At 38.5% G+C, this 13,655-nt stretch overlaps 1 protein-coding gene across 4 annotated transcripts in view; it reads left to right on the top strand.

The window, feature by feature from the left end:
• The first annotated feature begins 1,635 nt into the window (after positions 1-1,635).
• The window catches only part of LOC114434917 (cyclin-dependent kinase-like 5), a 31,372-nt gene continuing 19,352 nt past the window's right edge, over positions 1,636-13,655 (top strand). For 3 of the 4 annotated variants that reach the window (XM_028404375.1, XM_028404376.1, XM_028404372.1), the window contains exons 1-3: positions 1,636-1,765; positions 3,534-3,758; positions 5,432-5,466. In XM_028404375.1, the coding sequence (XP_028260176.1) occupies positions 3,695-3,758; positions 5,432-5,466 (99 nt within the window). In that variant the 5' untranslated portion in view covers positions 1,636-1,765; positions 3,534-3,694. Of the gene's footprint in view, positions 1,766-2,168; positions 2,214-3,533; positions 3,759-5,431; positions 5,467-13,655 lie in introns of those variants that run through there. The other variant, XM_028404373.1, reaches the window with a different exon arrangement.

Here is a 13,655-nt window from a genome sequence, read left to right as displayed (position 1 = left end):
CCAATGCAGAAAACCTTCATTTTCAAAAATGTGTATTATTTGTCTCTGAAAGACAGAGTGCAGTTCTTTAGTAAGTGGTATGTGGTATGCTAATCTATGGAATTTGTCATATTTCAAATAGTGGAAAAGGTAATCCATAATCTTATTATTTATTTTGTGTATCAAGTTGTTGTGTATCTTCACTATCGTCCAGCTCTGAGTAGGAAATAGGTCATTACACAGGCAATTAGTTTCTCATCTGTAATTATCAGCGGTGATTAGATTAGATTAGATTAGCTTTATTAATCCCCGTGGGGAAATTGAGTTGTAGTAGCAGCATTTTAAAAGGATAAATACAATAAACAGCAAAAACTCTTATACACATACACCTACATGACAGCAACAGAGAAAGAATATGTGAGGTTTAAGTCCTATGTCTAGAGAGTATCTAACCTCTCTCACACCGATCGCATGTTGGAAAAGCTGCCGTACACTCATAATAAACAGCAAAACAGCAATATTTTTGAAAGTATCTGTAAAATCCATATGAATAACATTTACTCTGAAATATAAAGGCATGTTCAAATGTATACCCTGCGCTGTGTTACCGCTGGTTGTTGGATCCAATCTCACAGCATTGCATGGTGACAAATGAATGGTGTTTACAGGTGTTATGACTGGGAAAATATTATCAGTACAAGTGTTGCCTTAGGTCATTAGACTATGATCAGGTGCAACATTTTAGCACATAATAACCAAATAATGAATAAACCCCAAAGACCATAAAAAACTCCGAGCTCCTCGAACAGGCCTACTATCCTAGATTACTGATTTAATGATTCTGATGATGCTTCTATTTGTGTTTAGTAGAAGCACCCTCAAGCACACCAAGTTTAAAAGATACTGAAATATAAGATACCGAGGATGACTTCAAGCATCACTGTATATTGTTGTTGATTCCCTCAGTTTTATGTTAGTCCTGTGGGTGGCAGCAAAGCATTAAAAAAAGCACTAAAAAAGTTGTTGTCTATTATTCTTATTTTTTTTTTAAATGAAGTTGAGGTAATGTTTACTTCTTCTTATTGACAATTATAGATTATTCAGTTGTTAAGGCAGCGTATATTTAATATGATGATTTAGTGAAAAATATAACCCATATTCATGATGACATGCCACAACAAGCCACAATAACACAAAAGTGTTTTACAACAATATCTAATATGTATGATTATAAGTAGTGAACTAGAAGTTGTATTTGTACAGGCTATTGCATGGACCTTGTTGAAATGTCTTTGACCAATTCACTTGTTCCTCATCCATGCAGTCTCTGCTACAATGTTTTTTTTATTTTCCTTTTTATTGTTTGTGACCCTTGTTGTTTACATTATTGCAATATGTCTGATATATGAACATTTATCTGTCCTTTAAGTTAATTATGCTGTCATACTGGATGCAGGGTGTGATTATGTGAATTATGTAATTGAGAAATTAGAACAATAATATCCCACCTCATACGAAACACCCTCAGACCGCAACACAGCTTTCTCCCTCTGAGCGTGTTCTGCTCTGTGATTGGCTGGAAGGCAGGGGGCGTTGGAATAAACAAGCCTTCTAACAGTTTTGATTGGTCGCCGTGGTGCCACTCAAACTGTTGCCTGGCGATGTGCTTGCAGCTTGTCAACCGCACGATCCAGTTACTGTAGCTGCCTGCTGCAATGAAAATATCGTCCTTGGTGGGTGGATATATGGGCCCTGTTCCATCATTTTCCCCCCAAACAGTGACTGAGTGAGTAGTTTATTTTATTTGTTCATAGATAAGACTTGTAGGCTGCAAGACTAACTTGAATGTGTTCAGTAGAAGCTCACGAACAGGCAAGCCTGAGCTTTGTTTTTAGCTCATTTTCGGTTCTGTGTGTTTTTGGATCAGAGACCAAGCAAACTGGATCAGTAATAACTAAGCAGAGGCAAGGCTAGACAGCTGTTAATGTGAAGCAATGTGCACTAAAGTTGGCTTCAGTGTAGCCCTATGTTTGACTTGTTGGATTTATAGCTGCTCTGCATTGAAAATGTGGGAACTACATTCATTATGTGGGCAGTAGGAGCTAATACACACACACACACACACAGAGAGAGAAAGAGAGAGAGAGAGAGAGAGAGACATACACACACACACACACACACACTTGAACATACAGTGGAGGCGATCTGGTAAAAACAATGATTTGACAGGCTTGGTATGTGTTCTCAGTTGTTGTTAAGGATATGAAAGATTGCATTTGAAATATGAACATGTATATAAATCAGTACATGTCACTGTTTTTAAATATAATATTTGCCATATTTACCTTTAATTGTTGTTGTTCTGATTTTTTTGTAGTTCCCAAAACGTGTAGTCACACTGTACCTCAAATATGAGCGGTTGTGAGCTGGATCCCATATTTTTGTCTTTTTTGTTATGAAACATTTTGCCATAAATAACAGCGCATTGATCATGTGAAGAGGTTTGTATAGGTCCTGTTTTGTGAATTCCACACAGTATATTACCACGCATGAGTCATTCTGTTGATAGAGACAAAATATATGGTGCTCAGTGTGTATTCCTGATCACATTAGTCTTCTTGGTGTGAGCCTGGTGGCTGAAATCTTCTCTAAAAAAACAATATGTTGCACACAGACAATACACACTCTTTTTTTTTCTTTTTCTGGTAGAGTTCATTCTGTTAGTTTACCTGTATTGAGTGTTTGCTTCTGAGTAAGATGAAAGAGTAACAGACCACACAGTGGTATAGTGTACTGGGAGACGAGGAGAGTTTATTTTGGTGCTGAGGTTTTGCATAGTGATGAGCAGCTCCTGTGCCCACAGCACCGTAGGAGATTGGGAATGTGAGTAGGCTACGCAACTCCTTGAGCTTTCCAGCAAAGGGGAAAATGAAATGGAGAAAGTGGTATCTGGAGTCTTATCTGATTCAATAAGCGTAAAGAGTGTGTGGATACCAGAGGAGATGCTTTGATCACATTAAGGATGTGCGTGGGGCTGTTTTGTAGTGGGTGAAGGAGCATCACTGATGAGTAGTTTCTTTTTTGTATTAGTTTCATGAGGTCTATATGTACAGCGTTGAATATGATTTGCTGAGGGGACACATTATGGTGCATTTTGTTTGCACAGTATGTGGAGATCAACACATCGTGTTAAAACAGTTGTATAGTGTTGTCTTTGTGAGAAAATAACCCAGATGATATCATCAGAGTTATCTTGACTAATGCTTGTTATCTGGCAGAAAGCCTGTGTTTAAAGCTGAGGACAGTTGACAGGCACGGGAGGGCTAATGAAAGATGGCGTTAAATAGCTTTCTGGGAATTGTAGTGTTCATTGTTTTTGCGAGCGTGACTCATAATTTGGACTGAAAGCCAGATATCTCTGTTTTTTAGTGCTTGAGTTGCATTTTACCTCAAGGAGTGGTAGATTTGTGTAGTATTTGTCATCTGTTGTTGGATTTATTTTAAAGTGGACAGGAGTACACTGTGTCTTCACTTGGTGCCATGTTTTTGTGCAGGTGAAGTCGAGCCACTACAGAAGGCATGTGCCGGATATTATGGCTTACAGCAGGTGTACGCCTCTCTGGAGCCCTCGACAGCTCGCCACCTCATGCCATCCTGTAGCTAGGGCCCCTCTACCTGAGCTCCATGCGCCTCACACAGCACACCTTTTGACTTCATGAAGACCCCTGACATTGGTGATGTAATGAATAAATTTGAAGTCCTTGGGATCGTGGGTGAAGGTAAGAGCACTTGTTTACTGAAAGTGTTTGTATTTTCTCTCTTCGACAATGACTCCTATTGTCCAGCCTTCAGCTGCAGGCTTTTATGTCCACTTGCAAATGTGTGGTAGCATTTTTCAGCAAGCAATCATTTGATTGTTTTTATCCAATTTGCCAGTGGAACAAGCCATTAAAAGCCTGATCTGTACACTCAGTAAGGTCAAGGACAACGATCAGAAAGATCTTTTAATGTGAAAAATCTATGACCTGTATTCAGACTCTTACACAAATGAAGCGAGATTCAGTTTTATTATATTAAATATAATTCATCATGCTTGAATTTCCCTTCCCCTGGCTTTTCTTTTGCCTTGAGCTACTTCGTTGATATAAAGTGGCAGCAGCCCTGAGGTGAGGCCACCCACTTGTCCCAGATTTTACCCCCCCAAGAAAAAAAACTCCCACATCCTAGAAGTTATAATGTGCGTATAATGTGTCACTGGAAGACACAGGGAAACTGTGAGCTGGATTTTAAAGGCTGAGTGCCTGTCCACTGAATACTTGGCCTCGGAAAAAGTCAGCACTTTTAGTGCCACATTAAACTGTAAAGTTGGAGAAGTTTTTTTTTCAGCTCAGCTCCATTTGCTGCTTTTGCACTCATTGCGTAGTGCGCTCCACTTGATCTGCATCATAGATTTTTCCTCAGTGATCTTGAGGTCAGTCGATTTGGTTAATGATTTAAAGCTAAGTGCTGCATATTGCCTCACTCCACCAATTAAAAATACACTGAATTCCATGCAATTAGCCCTCGTTTCTTATCGGAATAAATGGGAGGATTGATTATGGTGGTTTGCATCTTTTAGCACGCAATATGCAAACTGTGTTGTTTTTCTTTCATGTCATGATATCATCTGGTTGTAGTGGATTTTTTTCTGTTTTTTTGGTGCCTTTCAGTCCTTATAGGAAGTTTTATTTATTATAAAATGTATTATTGTTTTATTTAGTATTTTTTTGTCTAGGTTTGCTTTTTTTGTTGACAGTTGAGTTGAAATTTTCAAGCTTTTTTTAAAACAGTTTCAACGAGAAAATGTATCAGCAACAAAGCATGTGTAGAATCACTGGGACTCCACAGATGATTTTTTAAAGTTGTCTAAACTGTAACTGTAAACCACCATGTTGGTTTGAATGCAGCAGTCTCTTGTAGAGCACTGTAGAGCACTGTAGATAACTTCTTGGAGCACCGATGTGTCTGTAAAGCAGCACGGAGCAGTTCGTCATATGCCTGCTCAGTCCAAGAATTCCTCTTTAAACCCTCAGGGGATGTATGTGTGTGTGTGTGTGTGTGTGTGTGTGTGTGTGTGTGTGTGTGAGACTGCCAGGGTCGATAACATCAGAACTACAGTAGCTTGCCAGCACTTGTGTCCTACTTTCTGAACCACCTGTCCTTTTATAGTGGGAGGATGTTTTTCCTTAAATCACATAACATATAGAAAAATGTCTTTTCACTTACAGGAAATGTACGAAAAGTAAACAGGCTCAGTAATTTGTTGTCTTGTTAGCAGCTGGTAGCAATATTGGGCAGCTCTGCTGCTTCTGCTTTTAAATGAAGTCCATCCCTTTGAAATGCATGAATAAATATTTATTAAATCGGACCGGTGATACATTTCAGTTAATCTCTTAATTTGCTTCTGTTTAAGGTGCCTATGGTGTTGTTCTGAAGTGCCGACACAAGGTAAGGTCACATGCTTGTCTTGTCTTGTAATTGATAAATGAATCACTGTTTTCTAGGTGGTCAACAAAGTTTTAATTTGCAATGGGTAGCAGTGGGCTTGGACTGAAAGGCTCAAACTTGCTTGGGATGTCAATGTGAAAAGGTGGACTAACACATTGTTATCCTTTGAGTGTGGGCGCTCTTTTGTTTGTCTAACAAAGAAAACCAAGGCTATCTGACATCAGGTATTTGCTTGTTGGAGCCCCTGCAGATTCCCAGGGCTGCTAACATCAGATCTGAAGCAGGTGCTTTTCATGCGCATGGTCACTGTGAGCATTAGTTTGAGATGCTGGATAATTGGCTCTAGTCCTTTTTGTCTTTGCTTGGGTGAAAAAAGTTACTTTGACTCGTAGCAAACTGATGAATTTAAGATTCTGCGCTGTTTTAATCATTTTTATTCAGAAAGCAGTTCTGATTGTCTTGATGCAGTTAATTTTTAGCATTTGAATAAGGACTCCAAAACAGAAGAGAAAATAGCAGGACTGTGAGAAGCAGACGACCCACACTGCAGCAATAGCCTTGTCATCTCAGTCCATTTAAGGAATAGGATGTGCCAGAAATTGACAGCAATCCAGTATGAATAAGAGGGACTAACTACCTCCTACTTACAGAGATGTGCAGGAAACAGAGCGACACTTTCTCAGCCTTCCCAATCAAAAAATCCTTCATGTTTCTTCTTGTTGTGCTTTTGTGTATGTCTGCTTTTAGCACTGTGTTTATAACAACAATGACCCTGCTTAGTGTTTCCATTAGTTTTCCTATACCAGTGAAATAGTTTCAGTGTAAGAAATGTAAAAGACAACAACACAGAGACTTGGTGTTAAGCAAAAGACCAGCCTATAATTAATGGCCTTTCTTATTTAAACTGATTGATCACAGGCAGCTGCAAATGCCAATGTCTCCATTTTATTTAACAGAACTCCTACCAATAGGTCTCAGTATGCAGGCTGTAATGATCTCTTTATTGTGTTTACTTGTACAAAAATCCATCATCTTCATCACCATGCAATACCTGCAATATCCAACATCCAACATTTGGATTTTAGCTTTTATAGCCTCACAATTTTAAATTACCAAATACATGAATGCCTACTGATACCTCAGACAGGCCTATAGTATAACATTGCAGACCAGTGGGATCCATTGACAGAAATGGAACAGTATTCATAATTAGGTTTTTATTAGTGTTGTTTGTTTGTGACTACATGTATTCAGGACTCGTCACCATGGTGGCTGAGACTCCTACACCTAACCAAGGACTTCTTTTAAGGGAAGGATAGAAAGGGGGTACTCAGTTTGTTACAATCTGCTGTCATGCTAGATGCTACTAAATTCTATACACTGCTCCGTTAATCACAGATAGATCTATGTTGGCTGAGAAATTACATAAAATTTCAATTAAACTGCAAAAGATTTACATTGGCACAAATTCTACATTTTCTAATAATTTTCAAGTTTTAATTTTGTTGTACAATTATTATTAATAATTAACGAATGATCTTATTTGATATGTTTAATAGGGCAAAGAAATCTTAACATATTTTCCATATTTTTGGTGCTGCACACAGATTTTACTGTTTACTTTGCTCTCCTGGAGATAGTTCTTCACTAGAAGAGGTGTATGCTGATAAAATTACTGGTTTAGGTTTTCTTTCAAGATATTCAGTGTCCTCTTTTCATCCTGCTTTCATCCTGGCAGAATTCCCAGATATAGTGAAGCACCCCTGCAGCATTATACTGCCACCACCATGTTTTACTGTGGGAACTGTGTTCTTTGAGTGATGCACTGCTCCTTTCTTTCTTGCAGAGTTTTCTTTGCAATAATTTGCTAGTGCCATGTGTTTTTCTAGGCTCTTTAGACACACCTCTCACTAGTTTTCTTCAAAATCGTTCGCTTCCTGCCTCTGCCAGTCTTGCTCTGCAATGTTTGACTCTCCTTGATCTTCTTGGTAATACCTCTCACTTCTAGTTCTTGAAACTTGGAAACTCTTTGATAAACTTGTATATCCTTCTGCTGCTTTTTCAAATCTAAACGTATTTCTTTCGATGTTGCCATGATGCTTTCACAAGTGTTAAAGTAAAATGTTTTGTACTGTGTGTGTACGGCAACATTCAGTCTTCACTTTTAAGTAAGTTCAAACGCTAACAGGGTCACTCAGTGAAAGCATGGACTATGGTATCATTGCACACAGTGATTTGTACTGTAGCTAAACACAGAGGACAGTTCTCAAAGGGATTTCTGCTACTCTGTGTAATTAAAAATAAGTCTTCTATAAGAAAAATGTTGTGCACTTAAAAATATTCGAAAATGATTGACGTTTTATTATTTTATTATTATTTGGCCGAGCAACTTCATGAAGCAAAAGTTGTCTGTTAGTCCACAAAAGCGATCAATCAAGGCACCAAAGAATGATTGTCAGCAAAGACCAGATGGACGCTAACATAAAGAAAGTGGGACATGTGCAAAGTCTTGATAAATTATGGAAGATCCTGGACGATTTCACCATTCTTATGGCCTTCAGGTTGTAAAGGAATATGTATTCATCATTTCTCATTAATGAAATGGTTGGTGGTTTACTGCCTGTAATGCTGGTGAAGTGCTGTAGTTAAAAAATTACAAAGATCTTTCACTAGCCATGTTTCCATTACTTGATTTGAAATAATTAGGAACAAAATAACAAAAATACACAAACCCACTAGAAGGCTGACATTTTGCCTTGCATAGTCTGGGCCTTTGCATTTGTTCTGAATTCAATAATGTTGGTGACTTTATTGCTGGATGTATAAAAGCACAGGATGAATTCTCTGGCTGGAGATCAATATGGACCAGAGCCATCTGGAAAATATTGTATTGTTAGTGTGAATGAACCAACATGTTTTTTCAAGGGCTAACTCACAGATCTATGCTGCATAATTATGTGTGCTTATACACAGATGCTGGCACACAGTCAAACAAAGGATTTATGCACACACACACACACACACACGTGCTGACACTTACACAGCAGAATAACACATAGACTCACCAAAGGCGTCATGTGCGCTGACTATGGGCAGGGAAGTGCACTGGCCAGAGAAAATGGCTGCATTTATATGGGATTGCAGCTGCTCGTTCTTACACAACACACTTATTTCACCAGTGACACGCCCCTCAAATTGGGTTTCTACAATGCATGTATTTAACAGGAATAATTAGATCCAAGAAGAGATCTGGGGCCTGATGCTGAAAGGATAGAAATAGACAAGCATTCACCAGTTTCCACACAATAATGTGAATCTATTTATAAGACGGGTGGATTACAGTGTGCGTGCCCCACATCTGCTTTACAGGATCCTCACACCAAGAAGTCAGCTGTGCCGTAGGGCACGGAGACATAGAGAGCATGTCATTATTTGATGTTTCAGGTGTAATTCTTTTGTTGCCACTGTAGTACGTCCAGATGTTATTCTAGACAGAAAATTCTCTATATATTCATCCTACACAAATGAGATTAGACCTCCATTTGTCAAAACATATATGAAGTAGCATAAGAATGCTAACATTAGCTTGATGGCAAATCTTTCTTGTAGTGGCCTCAAATTAATTTAAACTGGCCAGATTACAAGTTACTTGCAACCCTAGCAACAGAATGCTGACTTAATTCTGCAGATGTCACAAGAGATTTTTCTAAAATGAGCGGTTAAAACCTTTAAGGTTTCACCTAACATAAACTCCTCAAACTAATCAGCATGCTGCTTTTACTCAACCCATGGAAGGTGAAAAGATGGAACTTAAAGTAAACCCTAATGATTTAAACATCTTGGTCTGGCAGTTAGTCAAGCCATTAGGTCTTACCTTCTTGGCAAAGGAGGTTTTTATGTTTAAGACATTTTTTAATGAGAAAAATGGTGGGTACATTTTTTACCTCAGCAAGACGAAAAAAATAGCATCTGTTGCTAGGTAACAGGCATAAAAGTTGATAGGGACTGGGATTTGCCTCAGTGTCAAATTGTGCAAATGTAAATACAAACACACACACACACACACACATATACATATATATATATATATATATATATATATATATATATATATATATATATATATATACATATACATATATATATGTATATATGTATATATATATATATATATATTCCAGAAAAATGCATTTTAAGAAAGTTTGAAATGAATTTGCATTTTCATGAATGAAATAAGTATCTGTCAATCCAGATTCCAAACTCTCCACCAAGACCAAAGAGCCTTCCAAAGATGTCAGGGACAAGACTGTGGACCCACACAAGGCTGGAAAGGACTACAAGACCATCATCAAGCAGCTGGCTTGCAAGGTCCCCCTGCTCAAGAAAGCACATGTACAGGCCCGTTTGAAGTTTGCCACTGAACATCTGAATGATTCAGAGGAGGATTGGCTGAAAGTCAGATGAGACCAAAATCCAGCTCTTTGGCATCAACTCAACTCGCCGTGTTTGGAGGAGGAGGAATGCTGCCTATGACTCCACGAACACTGTCCCCACCGTCGAAAACTTGGGTGAGAACCTCCTTCCCTCAGCCAGGGCATTGAAAATGGGTTGTCGGTGGGTATTCCAGCATGACAAAGATCCAAAACACACGGCCAAGGCAACAACGGATTGATCAAAAAGAAGCATATTAAGGTCTTGGAGTGGCCTAGTCAGTCTCCAGACCTTGATCCCATAGAAAATCTGTAGAGGGAGCTGAAGGTTCGGGTTGCCAAACATCAGCCACAAAACATTAACGACTTTTTTTTTAATGAGAATCTGCAAGGAGGAGTGGAACAAAATCCCCCCTGAGATGTGTGCAAACCTTGTTGCCAACTACAAGAAACATCTGACCTCTGTGAGGCTTTGCCACCAAGTACTGAAGCACATTTATCAAATACATATTTCATTCATGAAAATGCAAATTAATTATAACTTTTGTTATTGTTCTGTCTCTCACTGTTCAAATAAACCTACCATTGAAATTATAGGCTGATCAGTTCTTTGTTAGAGGGCAAACTTAGGACCAATCAGCTGGAGTTCATATAATTTTCACCTTCACTGTATACACACACAAACTCAAGCTCACTTCAGTCATGGTAAATGTCAAACTGAAGGTTATATAGGCTTCAGCAAGGCCATTCTTCATCATGCCTTGTGGGGACCCAGTTTTTCCCTATGCACTTGAAAACTTTTGCCAAGGCCATCTGATAAACCCAGAATACCCAGAGTACCCAGAATAAAACTACAACATCCTGCTGTCAAAAGGGTTGAGCAGCACACTGGAACACAGAAAAGCTTTTGTCTTGTAGTTCTGGATGATGTTTTATTCAATGCATGTCCATGTAAATGGATAGCCAAAAGAACACATTTGGGTTCACTTTCTTTGGTGGTCCGCTCTCTTAATAGGAGTGCAGTGTTTTATTGTGGTGTGGTAGCAGAAGAAGAGGGAACTGCCAGTTTAAGCAGGTTCAATGATGCTGCAGCTACGTACTCACTTTATGCCAAGTGAGCCTGAAGGATGCTTCAGGATTTTATCTCTTGCCTCTTGATGCTTGTTAAAAACCCTATGATTTATGGTAATTTATTGTAACCTAATTAAAAGGCAAAATTATACTTTGGCAGCCTAGAAAATGTCAGCAAGTTTAAGAAGATATGACAAAAAAACACAAATGTTAAACAATGTGATTTTTGTCAGATATATGTGATGATCAAATGACTTAGTAGGGAGGAAATGGTAGGCTTCTTTGACCAGTTCTGTCATGTATGTGTGTGGATGGTGCTTCAGATAATTTATCAGTTTGTTCTGGTAGATTAACAACTGAATCTTGTTCTAAAGGTGACACGATAAAATGTGAAATTGAGAAGTAATTGTGGGAAAATAGCACTTTTCCCTATTTGACATTTAGAAATCTTTAGTCCTGTGCACGAACTTTGTGGGCTCTTGATGAAACCGGCACTAAGAGTGAAACTACCCTTTCTGCATCAGTTTGACCCTGAGTTCAGTGACACATGTAGCAGGCATGTTTGCTCAGTGTAGATTACAGAGGGAGGTCCCATACCTACACTCTCGGTTGATCCAGTACGAAGAGTAGTTGTGAAAACATTAAAAGCACAGTTACTGGAGGTAGACGCTTGTTACCTGAACTGTATGGAATCTTTTTAACGTGAGCCTATCTCATGTAAAATGACAAAAGACAGGGTCTATGTCACAAAAGTAACAAAACAACAAAACCATTGATGCCATCAGACCAGGCCAGTGTATGTTTGCCTAATGATTGTAAACAGAACCTTTTAAACAGCAGTGTTATCATTTCACTAGTGACGCACTTTCTTTTGTTTAGCATTAGTTTCACTTATATACTTGTGTTTAAAGACCTTCCATCCAACTGTGGGAGCTGTTGAAGTACTAATAAAAGCCTTTGTTGAAGCTCACCTCTGAGCTCAGTCAAATACAAAGGCGCCTCTTGGAGCTAATCTAAATCCTGGATAAGGCTCCTACATGACCATTGGTTCTGCAGCATGTGATGGTATGTGAACTGTAGTAGAGAGAGGGTAAACGTTGCAGTTGTGACTATTTGTTTAAGCATGGAGCACCCCTTAGGAATGTACACCGCACATAGCAGCACCCTGAACGTGCTCCTCATCCCATAAACTGGTTTTCCCCAAGGCACTTTGTCTACATAAAGGTGAAACATTGACAGTTGACGAAACATTGACCTCAATAACTATTCAGAAATATGAAGATTTGAATCATCTGTCATGTTTTTAACTGTTGGAGAATCATAGAAAGAGATTGTGCATAAAAACTTGTGGCTGCAAAACGTGTTGGCCACTATGGCTGGATTTCAGCCAGGCAGACAGGTCATGCAGTCCTTAATGTGTGTTGGCTTGACTGCAGATTGACATGTCAAGGACATGTTTCCTGCTGGTTATCAATAAAATCTGCATATGTTAATGTTCATTATAACATACAAATGTCTTAAAGGAGATTGCAGAGCAGGTGTGTGTCAATAAAAAACAGCAAAGGCATGTGAAAGTAGACAGTAGACTGAACCGGATTTGGTAAACGTTAGGACTGTCATGCTTGTTTTTGTTGACACTATATGGGTTTGTTGCCTCATTACCTAATTGCCTGCCTAGCATGCATCACATATCATAAAGTAAGATCCTATTACAGTGTTAACACAATGCAAATGAGAAATCAGGGTCCATCTCAAATATATCCACTTTACAGCTCTTTTTTACGGGCATATTTTCACTTTGTTAAATGCTGTTAAAGACCACGCACAATGTGCAATTCATTTTCCTTAATATAGATGATATGCTTTTAACAATAAACTAAAGAGGCCATTTACAAAATAGCCGATACTATATTTTGTTGTAAATAATGAAGGCAACAGAGAGTCAGAGTCATGATTTGGCTGGCAGAAGAAAATTGACCTTTTAAAAGTGGGGGTGGTTTTAAATTGATTTGCTCTCAATGAGACATTTAGAAAAAGGGAGCTTCAAAACATGAGTACAAAATGAGTACACAACAAGAACAAGCTTTTAATATTCTGCTTAGATTAGCTTTGGGATTAGTGTTTTCTCCCGCCTTGTCTCACTTAACCCACAGACTTTACATTGTGATGATGTTTGAAATCCCTGAAATCCAATGTTGAGCTATGTTATAAATAGGCTAGCTAATATGCTAATGTTTGCAAAATTAGATTTAAAGAGCAGTAAGAGTCTTTTTTTTTAAACATATGAGTGAGGTATGAGTGATGTGCTACTGAGAGACCAGGTTTCAAAGAGGAAGAGAAAGACTGATCAGCTTGATGTGCCATGAGAACACAGGGCGATGATATGTTGGCATGAAAATCAAAGAGAAAGACATTAACTGGATTTGATTGTAGATAGAAATATGTCTTGACAGGGATGTCCATGCATTACTTGACATGCAAGAAGGAACAGACAACTAAGTAAACAAGTAAATCAGTTTCTCTTATACAGTCAGTGGGCACAGTTATTAAGTACTGTGCACAAAACTTTGGAGACAATAACACATGCTGTTCACAGGTTGCCTTGCTTAATCAATCACATTAATAAATGTAAACAAGCAATTTTGTGAGTTGAGAGCAAGTGTTCCACTGAGCATCAGAACGTATCAC

The sequence above is a fragment of the Parambassis ranga genome, chromosome 4, assembly GCF_900634625.1.
Source record: "Parambassis ranga chromosome 4, fParRan2.1, whole genome shotgun sequence".
NCBI lineage: Eukaryota > Metazoa > Chordata > Actinopteri > Ambassidae > Parambassis > Parambassis ranga.
The sequence above is the reverse complement of the archived record's forward strand: the minus strand, read 5'-3'. Positions and strand labels throughout refer to the sequence as shown.